The sequence below is a fragment of the Ceratotherium simum genome, chromosome 10 (genome assembly GCF_057802395.1).
Source record: "Ceratotherium simum simum isolate JZ-2026a chromosome 10, ASM5780239v1, whole genome shotgun sequence".
In the NCBI taxonomy this organism is placed as follows: domain Eukaryota; kingdom Metazoa; phylum Chordata; class Mammalia; order Perissodactyla; family Rhinocerotidae; genus Ceratotherium; species Ceratotherium simum.
In genome coordinates, this window is record NC_141909.1 from 71,849,901 (window position 1) to 71,865,203 (window position 15,303).

General features: G+C 40.3%; 1 protein-coding gene across 5 annotated transcripts in view; it reads right to left on the reverse strand.

Moving 5' to 3' along the window:
• Window positions 1-6,947: 6,947 nt before the first annotated feature.
• FRY (FRY microtubule binding protein) overlaps window positions 6,948-15,303 on the reverse strand; it is a 316,921-nt gene continuing 308,565 nt past the window's right edge. For 3 of the 5 annotated variants that reach the window (XM_087436225.1, XM_014791263.2, XM_087436227.1), the window contains exons 59-62: window positions 14,693-14,710; window positions 12,748-12,858; window positions 9,013-9,215; window positions 6,948-8,391 (exon numbers count right to left, since the gene is read on the reverse strand). In XM_087436225.1, coding sequence (XP_087292351.1) covers window positions 8,133-8,391; window positions 9,013-9,215; window positions 12,748-12,858; window positions 14,693-14,710 — 591 coding nt within the window. In that variant the 3' untranslated portion in view covers window positions 6,948-8,132. The remainder of the gene's footprint in view (window positions 8,392-9,012; window positions 9,216-12,747; window positions 12,859-14,692; window positions 14,711-15,303) is intronic. The other 2 variants (XM_087436226.1, XM_004435310.3) reach the window with 1 other exon arrangement.

Below are 15,303 nucleotides of genomic sequence, written 5' to 3' on the forward strand. Positions count from 1 at the left end.
AGTAGATGAGAGGGAGCCATAGAGAGGTCCTAGGGTAGGGCCAGGACTTGAACCCAGGTAGACTAGGACTTGCTCCATGGCTTTAACTACTACATTTATATTTTTTTCTCAGATTCAGATGTGGTAAGTGCTGTGAAGGAAACAGAGTGCTATGAGAGTGACCCTTTTAGATATGGTGGTTGGGAAGAGGCAACATGAGAATTGAAACCTCCAGGCTGAGGGAGCTGGGAGAAGAGAAGGTAGTTTTGATCCAAGGGAACAGCAAGAGCAAAGGCACTGAGGGGGTGGGACACATACTTGACATGTCCCAGGAGTAGGAGCCCCTGAGGCTAACGTGAGGCATAGGCTGGGGAAGACTGGGCTCAGGTCACAAAGGGTTCTTTCAGCCATGGTCAAGCAATATGGCAGCCCATGAAGGGGTTTCAATTAGGCAGTGACATCAGATTCTTTTCTTTTCTTTTTTTTTTGTGAGGAAGATTAGCCCTGAACTAACATCCATGCCAATCCTCCTCTTTTTGCTGAGGAAGACTGGCTGTGAGCTAACATCTATTGTCAATCCTCCTCCTTTTTTTGCCCCCAAAGCCCCAGTAGATAGTTGTATGTCATAGTTGCACATCCTTCTAGTTGCTGTATGTGGGACGTGGCCTCAGCATGGCCAGAGAAGCGGTGCGTCGGTGTGTGCACAGGATCCGAACCCGGGCCGCCAGTAGCAGAGCGTGCACACTTAACCGCTAAGCCACGGGGCCGGCCCGACATCAGATTCTTTAAAAAACTCACTGCTGTGAGGGAAGACTAGGTAGAGTGGAAGGAGGGAGACCGGTTAGGAGGTTAGTGAACACACGAGCAGATGATGGCTTGGACAAGGGTGGTGGCCATGGAGATGGAGAGAAACACATTGATTCAAGATAATGTTGGAAAATGTAATGTACAGGATTGGAAGTGGGTGATGGAGAAATAAATGATGACTTTCAGATTTCTGCTTTGAGCTATGGGGCGGATGGAATTGAGAGGTATAACAATTGGGAGCATGTTCTGGAGTTAGCTCACCTAACTTCAAATCCTAGGTGTGGTACTTAGGAGATGTATGACTGTGGGCAAGTTAGTTACTCTTTCTGTCTCAATTACTCTTCTGTAAAATGGGGATAATAATAGTACCTGTCGGGCCGGCCCTGTGGCTTGGTGGTTAAGTGCGCGCGCTGCGATGCTGGTGGCCCGGGTTCGGATCCCGGGTGCGCATCGAGGCACCACTTCTCCGTTCATCCTGAGGCCGAGTCCCGCATACAGCAACTAGAAGGATGTGCAGCTACGACATACAACTATCCACTGGGGCTTTGGGGGGAAAAAATAAAATAAATAAAATCTTTAAAAAAAAAAATAGTACCTGTCTCTCGGTGGTGGTGTGAGGACTAAAGGAACTGATACATGTTAAGCACTTAGGATCGTACCTGTAACATTGTGAGGGCTCAGTAAACTTAGCTGTTATTATTTTGGTGAGGCTGTGAGGTGAGATGGGGGAGGGCTTCTGTTTTCCACATATTAAGTTTGGAATATTTGAGACATCCAAATGGACATTATGCAGGCTATTGAGTATATGAATGGAATTTAGGAGGGAAGTCAGAGCTATAGAAATAAAAAATATTTGGAGATAAAAAATATATGGGATTTAAAGCTGTGGACCTGGATGGGATCACCTGGGAGGAGAGCACAGCACAGTGCCCTGGGGCACACCCACATTTAGAGCAATGATTCTAAAACTTGAATGTCCCAGGAGTTATCTGGTGATCTTGTTAATTGGAGATTGTGATCCAGTAGATCAGGGGTTTGAAACTTTGCAAATCTAACAAGCTCCCATGTGCTATCAATGCTGCTGGTCCCCTAGACCACACTGTGAGTAGCAAGAAGTTAAGAGGTTAGATAGAAAAGGTCAAGAGGGTTAGGATGAGGATGGTGTCATGAAAGCGAAGATAAAACAGTATTTCGAGAAGGAGGGAGTGATCGACTGAGTCAAATCCTGCGGTGAGTGAGAAAGATGAAGGTAGACATGTCCGTAGGATTTGGCAACATGAATGTAACTGTGATCTTGAAAAGAGAAGTTTCAGTGGAATGTGGGGGATGGAATCTAGAGTTGTTAAAGTCAAGACAGTGAATAGAGATAATACTTTCTAGAAGTTTTGCTGTTAAGAAGCAGAGAGATTGGTGATAGCCAGAAGGGCATTTTGGGGAAAAGGGAGGTACTGAGTAAGTTTGTATATTAATGGGAATAATTCAGTAGAGAGAAGTTGATGGTACAGCAGGGAGAGGACAAGCCCACAGGAGCAAAGCCCTTGAAAAGGGAGAAGAGATGGTGTACAGAGCACAAGTGGAGTGATTAGGCCTGAATGATATTCTCTTTATTGGAAAAGGATGGAACACCTAAAATGTGGGGCTGGTTAAAGATAGGTTTATAGATTGAGGGGTGAAGATGAGACCATCTGATTTGTTTTATTCAATGAATTATGAAGCAAAGTCATCAGCTGAGGCTGGTAGGAAGGGGAAGGGGTGGGAAGCTGAGGAAGGAGAGCACGGTGTGAAATAATTATCTCAGGTACTGGGAATTTGAAATTATCAGGGAGGTGTAATTGTACTATAGGACTGCTGAGAGCTCACTCTGAGAGTTGGTGCTGTTTGAGATATGCTTGGTTGCAGTTGTGTTCTAGTAATGTCACACTTAAGCAATTCTGGTGCAAGTGTGGAAGGGGTCAATCTTAGGTTTAACTAGTTGAGTAAGACAGAGGTAAGATATTTGTGAATGTCAGCAAGGGAGTGATTAGAATCCATGGAATTTAAACTTGTTCAGAAGAGGGGTGAAGTTAGGTCATGAGTAGTGGAAAAAGTAGCAAGGTCTACAGATTGTTGTTCATGATGGGGGAAGAATTGTTAGAAAGGGTGAGGGGCCAGAGTAAAAGGAACTAGAAGGATTCCTGAGTGGAATGCTTGAAGATGAGATTCTGGAGCTGGTCTACTTATTGCTATGGATAGGGTTTTGGTATAGCCATGAAATTGGGTGGCCAAGGTGGAGTGGAGGGGAGTGAAGACCCTCTGGAGGTAAGAATGTTAAAACTGAGAGGAAAAAGATTTTGTGTGGGTTATCCATGAGGATGTTGCAGTCCCTGAGAATGGTATCTGAAGTTGGGGTGAAGAAGAAGGCAGTGAGCAATAAGCTATAGTCTATTCAGTGAATGAGGGGGTGTGAGGAGGGCTTTAGATCAGCAGTTCTCAACCACAGCTGGAACTTACAATCATAGGAGGAACTTTATAAAGTAACCATGACAGGGCCCTACCCTCAGGGTTTGATTTAAGGGATCTGGGGTGGGGCCCGGGCCTCAGAATATTTTAAAAGCTTCCCCGATGATTCTAATGTGGAGCCAAGGTTCACAACCACTCCTGTGGGTGATGATGATGGGCTTGAGGAAGGAGGATCACTCGTCCAGCTGGGTGGCATGAATTTCAAAGTCTCTGGGCTTCTTGAAATAGAAATGGAGAGAAGGGTTGGAAATAGTGGAGGAGAGGGGAGCAAGGAGTTGTTTTCTCAACCTCACGGCTCAGTAACTCCTGGAAGTTGGTGGAGGTGGCTCAAGGTCTTGGAACCCGAAGTTAGTATACAGTCTTAGAGCAAGAGTTTGCTGTTAAAAGCAAGGTCTGGGCTAGAGGAGATGGTGACAGAGAAGGAAGCGTCTGCCAGGAAACAGATCGGTAAGTGGACTGCCTTGAATTCTAGCTACTCACTTCCTGTGACCTCAAATACAAAACAAAGTAACAAGTCAATGACAGATTTCTGGTTGAACTGCTACACAAACAGCCTAAGTGGAAAAATGATTGGGGTTGTGCTTTAGAAGAAAGAGCACTTTGCTGAGGAATGAGTTTCTCCTAATTCAGTGCCTTTCGAAATGAGATGGTTATTCAAATGCTGATTTGACGGACTCTGCTCTGCATTTACCTGAGGGAATCTTCATTTTTGACAAGCACCCTCTGGTGGTTTTTAGGTTTGAGAACCCTAAAGCCGTGTTTCAATCTCAGCAGCTGACCAATGAATCAGTCTCTGGAGGGTGAAACCTGTGTATTGGTGTTTTAAGTTCCCCACATGATTTAATGTGCAACTAAGGTTTCAAACTCATTGCACTACACTCTGATTCTTACAAGAAAGACAGGTGAGTATCCTAATTTTTCCTCAGGGGCTTTAAAAACCATGTCTTTAGTCCAGACTTCTCAACCATGGACTCCCATATCCACCCATTTGCTCACCATCTTGTCTTGGATGTCTGATTAGGCATCTCAAAGTTATGTCTGAAAATTAAATCTTGATTTCCACCTCCCAAACCTGTACTTCCTCATCTCCATAAATGGCAACTCCATTCTTCCAGTTGTTTGGGCAAAACTTTGGAGTCTCTCACATTCCACATGTCATCATCAAGTCCTGTCAGCTCTACCTCTGAAGTATTTCCAGAACAGGCCCACTTCTGATGATCTCTGTTGCTACTGCCCTAGCCCAAGCAGTCATCACCCACTGACTGTACCACTGCAGTATCCTCTAACTGCTCTTCCTGCTGCTGCTTCTGCCCTTCTGTAATCTATTCTGCGTGTAGCAGCCAGAGTGATCCTTTTTAAAAAATCTATTGTGGTAAAATATATAACATGAAATTTACCATTTTAAAGTGCACAATTCAGCGGCATTAAGTACGTTCACAATGTTGTGTAACCATCATCACTGTCTATTTCCAGAACTTTTTCATCATGCCAAACACAATGATCCTTTTAAAACATAGGTCAAAGCATGTAACTGCTCTGCCGCCATCCAGTGGCTTACGACTTCACTCAGTAAAGGACCAAATCCTTCCTGGCCCCCATAACCCTTTCTGCCATCCTCTCTGACCACTCTCCTCTTCACTCACTTCACTCTGGTCACTGGCTTCCTTCCTGTCCCTTCAACAAGGGGATCATGCTCCTGCTTCAGGATCTTTGCATTCGTTTTTGCCTTTGCCAGAATGCTCTTTCCCCCAGATATCCGTGCTGTAGCCTCACTTCATTCAGACCTCTGCTCAGACATCATCTTATTACAAAGGCTTCTCTAACTCCCTTTCTGAAATAGCACCACACCCCAGTTACTCTCTCGCCTGGTTTTGTTCTGCACGGCAGTTAACACCACCTGGCACAGACAAACAAGTACCTCTTCCCCCACTAAAATGTAAGCTACTTGAGAACAGCGATGTTATCTGTTTTGATAACTGCAGTATCCTTGAAATAGTGCCTAGCCCAGAGTGGGTATGCAATAAATATTTGTTGAATGAAGGGAAGAACTCAGCTCATGATAGGTATTCAAATATTAATCTTAACTAAGTGTATCAAAAACTTAAAAAAAGAACCTAGCTTTATTGAGATATAATTAACATACAATAAAATTTACCTGCAGACCCTAACATTTATGTTGTTCTTCAGGCAGGTTTTTGGAAGCAGGTGTAAGCTATTGATGTAGGCAGCCTAGAGGTACCCTTATTTCTATAATTCTACAGTTCACTGAAAAGACCAATGTTTGTTAGGATTTGGAACCAGAAGAGCCTTAAGACTTGACTGTGTGTGTGTGTTTGCGTGCGCACGTGATGCTAACAGTTACAAGCATCTTTATTTCACAGCTGCACTAACACATTTTCTTAACATTCTCACCTATTGGTGGGAATAAGACATTCACATGCCTCTAAAATGTATGAGGCTTTTTCTAAAACACTCTATTTAGAGACTGTAATTTGAATCAGGTTATGTCTAAGTTATAGTGCACCTATCTGAATTGCTTTATTATTCCAGTGGATAAAAAGCAATGTTATAAACCAATGTTACTGCAATAAACAAAAAATTAAAAAAAAAAAAAGCATATTATGTTTTGGTGCTAGAAAGCACTGAGAAACAAGGAGGCATTTCTCTTATCATGGAAGCGTCTGTTAGGTATCTACCCTCTCCTTTTGGAGGATTTCTCTACTTCCCCTCTCCTCTCCATTCCTCTGTGTCCCGGGGGAAGTGAAAATTAATGCTTCAGTAATAGAGGCACAAAACAATACCCAAGGAGATTTGACTGTGGATCTGAAGTGATTGCTGGGCTCAGGTGGAGTAGGGCTGCAGCTTTCAAGGGCCTTTCTCCTGCACAGTTTCTCCCACCTCCACTCAAGGGAGAGGAGGTGAAGAAATAGAGGAAAAATAGAAGAAATCTTTTACATTAACACATCCTTTTCTTTTGTAAAATTAAGAAAAAAAGAGAAAAAACCCCCACTACTTCCTGTATTTCAGCAATATCCAGAAAGTTAATAAAATCAGTTAATAGTTGTATCCATGGTAACATAAAAAAAAAAATACTAGGTCAGACTCCCTGTTGCAGGATACGTCTAGAAAATTACTACTTATGATTTAGTCATTGTATGTGAGGAGAGCAAGTTATATTTGTTAGTCAAGTAAATATGAGTAGGAAGACAGTAGAAATTAGATTGTGTCTCTGTGTCCCTGTTTTTTGAGTGGAGTGGAGACTACCTGGATGTTGGTGACAGAATTAATTAAAACTCCTACTACTTCTTGCTCAGTATAGAGTCTGTTCAGTATAGAGTCTGTTTTGAAATTTTAAGGATGACAACCTAATGATAGGCTGTGGACAATCAGAGCTCTTACTCTTCTCTGATTTCTTTCTGATTGATTACAGAGAGAGCTGATTGAAGTTCACAGTCTTTGTCTGGTGTCCACTTCCAAAGAAGTTATAGATACCTCCTGCTTCACAGAGTCACTGCCCTGCACAACCCCAGTGGGTGCCATTCATGGAACACATATGAATGGTGCCCCTTGGGGTTGTCACTGTGGCAACCCACATGCAAAACTGTAAATGCGTGTCAAAGGCAAAAATCTTCATTAGCCAGAAATAAAATCCATGGTCAATATGTATTTTGTCTTGTTTTTTTTTAAGTCTAAAGGAAGTTCTGAACATAATATCAACCAAGATTACATCACAAAAACTTTAAATGTATTTACAGAGTGAATAAGTTACATAGATAAACTTTGAATATGTTTCCGATGTGCAGTAGGTTTACATGCACACATCTAACACTTGACAGCATTAAGTTTAAGGAGAAAACTTAAGAATGGCCTTTTACATATATATTACAAATAAAATATGACATTTCTTAAACAAAGTGACAACTCATTTTACCTTTATGATTCTACTTCTGGCTATCCAAATGGATATTAAAATACGCATGCGTGACAGGTGGAAAGACTTGGAATTTATAATGTGAATGTCTTTAACTTTTTTCTACAAAATGGCAAAATTGGTTAAAATTAACACTCATCCTTCTGTGTATAAATATGCCCATAAAAGCAACCTTCTAGTAAAAAGCAGCCAAGATCCTTAAAAAAAAGTCTTATCTCGACCATTTTTGGTGCTAGGGTCCTAATCACAGGCCCCTGCAGAGAGATCCAGGGCTTTCAGAAACAGTAGCCTAGCAACATAAGAAAGGTACTTCATAGCAGCTCCATAATGCAGTTAATTGTATTCAAATTACAGTGTACATTAAATTGTCCATTTACAATTCCGTTTTCACATATACAGGCTGTCAGCTTTTGACCATCTTATGGTTTTCAGTGGCCAGCTTCATTCTGCCTGTCCCTTCTTCAGCCCACCGAAAAAAGAAAAAAAAAGGAAAAATAAAGGAAAAGAATGTACAAGTTTTAGAATATAAAATATTTTTTTAGTGAAGAAAACATTGCACTTTTGCCAATCTAAAATTGTTTCTAGAAAGGAAGGTATTGTTCAGTGTAGTCGGCTTTGGTATGCAATGGAAGTCATTTCTTCAGTAGTGAGTTGCATTTGCTCAGTAAAATGGTAACACGTTAGTCCCACACAGCATGACGGATGGAGGCTGTCACAGCATGTTCTATGCTGCCTTGGTTCTTATAGTATTGCTACACGTTGGAAGTTCTGCCATCCTCTTTAGAAAAAGTCCTACAGGTAACAAGACAGAGAACAGTCTGACCAAGCCTTCCGAAGGCTGAGAAGACACTGAATGACGTCACCCCAGCATGGCAGCACCCCCAGTTTGGAACGCATGGGGGACCGGAGGCTCCTGTCAGAGACTAGTGCCAGAAACACTGGAGTCTGGAAGAAAAGCAGTGAGGACTCGGTAACTCTGAGCCCTGCGAATCATGTCCCGAATCTCCATGTTCAGCTCCATCAGCTTGGTGCAGATTTCGGTCAGGCTCTGGTTTGACCCCACCAATGCATAAGTACCCGTTTGTCCTAGAGTTTGATGACGGAAATAAATATTCAGTAGTGTCTGGACCTCATCATCAGAACTGCTTCCAAAGATGTCATTGGGCCACAGACTTCTGCAGTCAAAAAAGCACAGCATAGATTAGAGGCACTGTTGGTCACCAAGTTGAGAGGTTATGAGCCTTCATTAGTGTAAGAGTGTTACAGCTTTGTTGAGACATAATTCCCATATTATACAGTTAAAAAAGTACACAATTCCATGGCTTTTAGTATATTCAGAGCTGTGCAAACATCACCATAATCAGTTTTAGAATACTGAATATTATTGGTTTTGATAAAAATAAAGTATAAAAGTATCAGAGTGGAATCTGATAATCTTAACACATTTATCTTATTTGCTATAGCATTCTGGTTCCAATGATTGTGAATATACTATCAAAATGTAGGGGGAAAAAACAAAAAAGGATACATTCAAATAATAGTTTTCAAATTATGTCGGGGTATACTTTGAAGTGTTTCAACATTTTCAGGGATGACACATGACCAGAACCAACACCAATACTTTAGATATAGAAATTCTGAAATCTGATGCTTCTGGCGCAGTAACGGTAAAAATCTGAGAAGGAGGTATATAAAATATCTAGATGTTCCCTCTGTAGCGATTTAGTCCCTAGCCACGACAAAGTAATGATTAGGCGTGCATTTCCTTTACCCATCTCTAAGAGAAATAGAGTTACCTGCATTCCCTGATTTGCCGTAAAGCCTTGCCAAGTTCATTGTTCTTCAAGCACTCCAGCATGGACTGGATGGCTGCTTCAGTGGACGTGAAGGTTGGCTCAGACCACGCACCCTCTATATAGAGAGGGTCAGCTGCAATGGCTGCAGTGGCCTCCTTCAGGTTTTTCTTTAAGTCACTCAGTTCCCTGGACATATTTAGCAGCTGTTAAAAAAATTATTTTTACTTTATTTAGTTGCAGACTGGATTTTACACCAGTAAAATCTTGATTATGTGGGTCTGGTTAAGTACAAGCTTAATATCTTGATAAACTAAAAAAAGACAAATGAAACTATACTACATGGTATGTGTAGGAGGCTGTGGCGTTGTATGCACTGGATAACTATCAACAGCTGGGATGCTCTCCTTATATAAAAACTAAGACTTCCTTTACACTTTTCTGTTTTTTTTTTCTTTTTAAAGATTTATTTATTTATTTATTTATTTATTCCCCCCAAAGCCCCAGTAGATAGTTGTATGTCATAGCTGCACATCCTTCTAGTTGCTGTATGTGGGACGCGGCCTCAGCATGGCCGGAGAAGTGGTGCATTGGTGCACGCCCCGGATCTGAACCTGGGCCACCAGCAGCGGAGCGCGTGCACTTAACCGCTAAGCCACGGGGCTGGCCCTACACTTTTCTATTTAGGTAGAAAGGCATATGCAGAAGTAAAACGCATAAGAGAACAGGCTTGGAAGTTGGGTCGATCTGGATGCAAATGCTGATTCTGCAGTGTACTGTGGGGCCATTGTTAAGTAAATAGACTTTTATGTGTCTCAGTTTTCTTATTTGTGGGACTGAAGATATCACCCACCTCAGAGGGTTATTTTGAAGATAAAATGAGATAATGTACATAAAATGCTTAGTACAGTTCGGCACATAAGTACTCAATAAATATGAACATGGACGCTGTTTGAAAAATAAATTTTTCTTACTATTTCTATGTCATAGGAAAAGATTAAAGATATAATTTTAAGGAAGAGGAGGAAAAATCTCAAAGTAATTTTAGTATTCATATTACAGAGGTAAAAGATATTTTCCTTCAGAATTACTGGAATCAAACGGTTCCGACTGTTAAAAAATAAATCATGAGAGAGAACCTATGTCACCTCTTAGTGCTCCCAAAATGTACTATGGGAGACAACTGTTTTGCAATTTGATTTCAAGAGCATTTGTAAAAGACTGACTTGAATTTAAAGGGTTTTTCCCCTTTGTGATGCAAGCTGATGATGCCCGTTTCCTTTGGAAAGTTGGTTTACCCAACATCTTCACTTTTCTTCGTCATTCCCAGCTTGCTCAAGCTGTGCGCGCTATAGAACCGAGGCCCTCAAGGACTAGTGTCTTCACAGGTGCCTGTTAAATACAGCTACCTACTCCTGAACTAGGTTTAAAATGTACTGAGGTAATCCTTTTTTATTTTTATAATTTTATTTATTTATTTATTTATTTTCCCCCAAAGCCCCAGTAGATAGTTGTATGTCATAGTTGCACATCCTTCTAGTTGCTGTATGTGGGACGCGGCCTCAGCATGGCCGGAGAAGCGGTGTGTCGGTGTGCGCCTGGGATCCGAACCCAGGCCACCAGCAGCGGAGGGCGTGCACTCAACCGCTAAGCCACGGGGCCGGCCCTGAGGTAATCCATTTAAGTAAGATATTAGAGTATCTTTTGTACGTAATTTTTAACTTTGAAAATGAATTTGTCTTTAATTATTTAAAATCTAGGTAAGTTTTAAATTGTGTGTATAGTATTTAAAACTTACCTAGATTTAAAGTAATTGAGGAGAAATTCACTTTAAACTTACTAAGTTTTAAATAATTGTATATATAATATATACATACACGTACATATATTATATACACACACGGTATGTAACACATTAAACTTACTCTAAAGTGAAACTTGAATTGCTTTTTAAATATAGAAAATGACATATGAGTTGCATTTGCACGTCTTCCATTTTTTGAGCAAAGATGGACTCCTGTTAATACTTGCCAGAAAAGTAAACTTTATCTTGACAATGTAGCAAATAACAGGATCAACTGTCTTCTCTTTCATCTGATAATTTGTAATTCTATGGAGGAAACTGGTTTGTGAAGAGCTCTTCATAAACAAAGATGTCTGACTCATGCCTTCCTTGAAATTGGCATTTGAAAGTACACTTAAAAATTATACAGTTATTTTCCTTTTTTCAAACTGAGGAATAAACATGGTAACATGGTTCTCATTTGCTGTCTCTTCCTCCTCTTCCCCTCGTCAGACGTGAGGTTTCAGGGCTCATCCTCACCCCACTGCTCGGGATGGGATCATTTCATGGACTCCTGGCTGTTCAATGACGACTACCGCAACTGTGCCTTCAGCCCAGCCCTCTCCCTTGATCTCATATCCTCATATTTAACCACCTGCAAGATGTCGTTAAACCTGGGCATGATCTAGTAGGCAGGACTCAAGTCATTGACCAGCAGGCAGAAGGCTTGACCATTTGGATGTACAGCTGCCTCAGACCTTCTTTTATATCCCTGTCTCAGCTGTGGCACCGCTGGTCACTTATTTCATCTGAGATGGAACCTGAGCATTGTCCTCGAGGCTTCCCTCTACTTCACCTCCCTACCCAATGGCTTTCATTGACCTTTTGTCCTAAATATCTCTCACATTTCCTTCCTCCTCTCCATACCTAGTACTTCTGCCCTAGGTCAAACTCTCATTTCTCATCCGAGCTGTTTCAGCAGCCTCATAATTGGTTTCTCTGTCTCCAGTCTAGTTGTAATCAAATCCACCCTCCACATCCCTGCCATAAAAATCTAACTGACATACTCCCAGGTGCAGCATCTTCCATGATCTCCCCCTTATTATCTCTTCCGCCTGATTCCATTGCTCCCTTCTGCTTTGCATTTTATATCCTAGCTATACTAAATTGCTGGTACCTGTAGTTTCTTTGTCTTTCTTACCACCATGTTTATGCCCATGCTGTTTGTTCTTATTGGAACGCTTTTCCTTAGCACTGACTTCATCTCTCTAACTCCAGCTCATCCTTCAAGAATCAGCTCAGGTGTGATTTCCTCTAGAAAACTTTCCTATTTCAACCTCGTGGCCTCCAGGTGAGCTAGGCACTTGTCCTCCGTGCTTCCATAATATCCGGGGCACACCACCATTATTTCACTTACTACATTGCAGTAGTATTTTTTCACTTATAAGAAAATTTTGGCTCACTCAGAAGTAGTATGTTTAAGTTATTTTACGTTTTACATTTAGAAATATTAGTGCACCCTGATGGTAAAGCAGGGCAAAGAAGCTGAAGAGAGTCAAACATAATATAGATAATTTCCTTCTTACCTCAATGTAAGGGCAGGTACGAAAAGCTAAAGATAAAGAAGGAAAACCATAACACAAGGAACTTTTTCAAATAAGGATGCCCAGACACAGGGCCAGGATCAGGGTGAGGTGAGCGAGGCCCCTCGGCATAGCATTTAGGGAGGTCCTTAAAGCTTGTGCCTAGACACATCACTTGCCTCACCCTAGTCTTGGCACTGCCAAATGAGCAGAGAACTAAATACAAGACACTATTATTTAAGACTTGTGCTTGAGCAAAATAATTATGTGGGAATAAAATCACTTGAATCATTATAAACTGGTGGGGGTAGAACAAAAGGAAAGGAGTGATGTTCGTGGCAGGACTTTGGGTCGGGAGGTGTGTGGGCTCACCTCTGGCATGGAGCTGACTTCATGCACCTGGCCGATGAGCTTACAGTAGGACTGAAAAAGCAGCAGCAGCTGGAAGTGTAGCTTGTATAATCTCTGACACAGTTCCAATTGCTAAGGAGAGAATTTGCATGGGAAGAAATAGTTATTAAGGATTATTTTTGTATAACAAGTGGAATCTTGATGAAGACAAGCACATTTTTTTAAAATCAAGGAAACATAACTAGCTGTTATCATTCCAAATAAAACAGAGCAACAAATCCAGTCAATAAAGATGAGTGCGAAATTCACAGTATAATATAGAATAAAATAGCTCCTGGAAGATGACTAATTAGAGAGGAGTAGTAGCTATAAAGGGACTTAGTGAACTGCCAAATTTCCATTTTCCAATTAAATACCCACAGATTATAGCTGTGGTTGTCTTAATTTTTATAAGTTATAAATTGTTTTTAAAAACACAGAATTTCTTTTTATTAAAAATATATTTAAAAGGCAAAACATTAAGTCGTTCTAGGTGTTAAATTTATAAATTCAGCAGACACTTGGGAGATTACTCCATGTGACAGTTCTCCCTGCCATTTAGGGTGCAGACACTCATCCTAAAGTCTGTGTAAACACACCAGCCACGTGATCCTCCAAGGTGCTGTATCAGTTTTACCAACGATGCTTCTACTCAGTGCTCAATAAATATTTGTTGAATTAAAGAGATAAAAAGGGGCCAAAAGTGCTTACAAAAAGAAGAAATTATGAAAACATTCAAAACTTTCTGTGGGAAGAACATTAAAAAGTAGTTATACAAAATGGCCCTTGAGCCCTATAGATACCTCTGGAATTTAAAATATTTTCATTATACGGCTTATATATACTATGAGGGAAAAATAAATCGTGAGTAATTCCAACACCAACAATCATACTACTCTCTGAGCTGTATCTGCTTATAGTGGCCTCTAAACTTTGCCTGTTATATTCCAAGAATGGGTTAGCTCCTAGGTAGTGGATGGGATTCTGTGAAAGGAAAAGAACAGCCTTCACTAGATAGAATTACATGGCTCAGCAGTCACCAGTGAAAGTGGGTTAAATATGTGGCTTAAACTAAACACTTCACTGTTCACTTTTCAAATGTGGTTAAGTAAGGATAAATAGGGCTTTTCTTTTACTAATGAACTATAAAGAAAGAAGTTAACTCAGAATTGAGAGCTTCTAAGGTGACTTAAAATTGTTCCCCCAAATCAGATTAAACAGAGAAATGACAAGAATTTAAATTTAGGTTTCAGGAAGAATATTCTATTAATAGTCTTATTAACAGACTTTCTATCCTAATTTTTAAAAGTTATGTCAGGTCATGCTAAGACTATGCTGAATGAAGTTTTCTTTCTCCTCTCACCCTTCCCCTGATCCTTAGGGAGAAAACCAATTCTACTTAGATTTCTTTGATCTCTCAATCCTGGTAACCAGCCTAAGTTTAAAGAAGTAGCTACACTCACAAGTTAACTCAAATTAGATCTCTGGTTGTTTTAGAAAAACATTTTATTTTATGATCATTTAAACTTTTCTTTATGGAAACTTTTTAAAATCTGGTATAAAAGATAACTGCCAGAGACTCACAGATAAATAAAAAAGTATTGTTTAAAAACATAATGTTACCTTCACAATTTAGGGTGAAACCTAGCTATGAAAACTCTGACTTTCCTAAGTGTCAGATAACGGTAGTTATTACTCAAAATATTCCACTGATAGTGTGAGAGTTCATAGCAACATAGGTTTCTACTTTGGGACGAAAGCAGCCCAGAATGCTACTAATAAACTGCATGTCTCAGTCTACCAAAAATAAATAAAACGAAACGAAAAAGGGAAAACATGCTAAGAGATATAATAGTAACAGTAAAAACAAGATTTGTTATGGGTCCATGCCTAAATGGACAAAGAGTAGGAAAGAAAGTTAACTTACTGCAAGAGATTCCATTTGCTACACAGCAAGCATGGCACAGGAAACAAAGGAAAGGAAAGAAAGTACAGGGTCAGTGTAATGCATGCAACAGAAAGCACGGCCCTCTTCTAAGAGCAGAACCGTCAGCAGTATTAGCATTGCTTGCCCAAACTTGATAAATGGTTGCAAATGTTGTACCCATTCAACATGCACAGCGAACCAGTTAAAAACAAGCTCTAATGGGAAACTATCGAAAAACATAATTTGTAATCTTTTAGATTCTCTGATTAGTTGGTTTAGATTTTTGTCAGTCTTGGAGACCAGAAGTCAAAACTTTCATTGCTTGAAGATATTAGTGTTTAAATGTGAATAATATGTGAAGATAGTAAAACTGTGAGGAGACCAACTGAGTAATTTGAAAGAACTATAGCCCCCCTCAAATTATATGATTGCTAAATGTTAGCTAAGGCAGCGTCTTTAATACGTTAGGCTTCATTTCTACCGAACTATGACTATCTAATTAACATAGAATAGAATTAACAATCTTAAGTATCATTTTTTTTAGAGTTAGATTGCCTTCCACATTGAGAATATTTTATAGGACCACTAGATATCGTCATTTCAAAGGACTA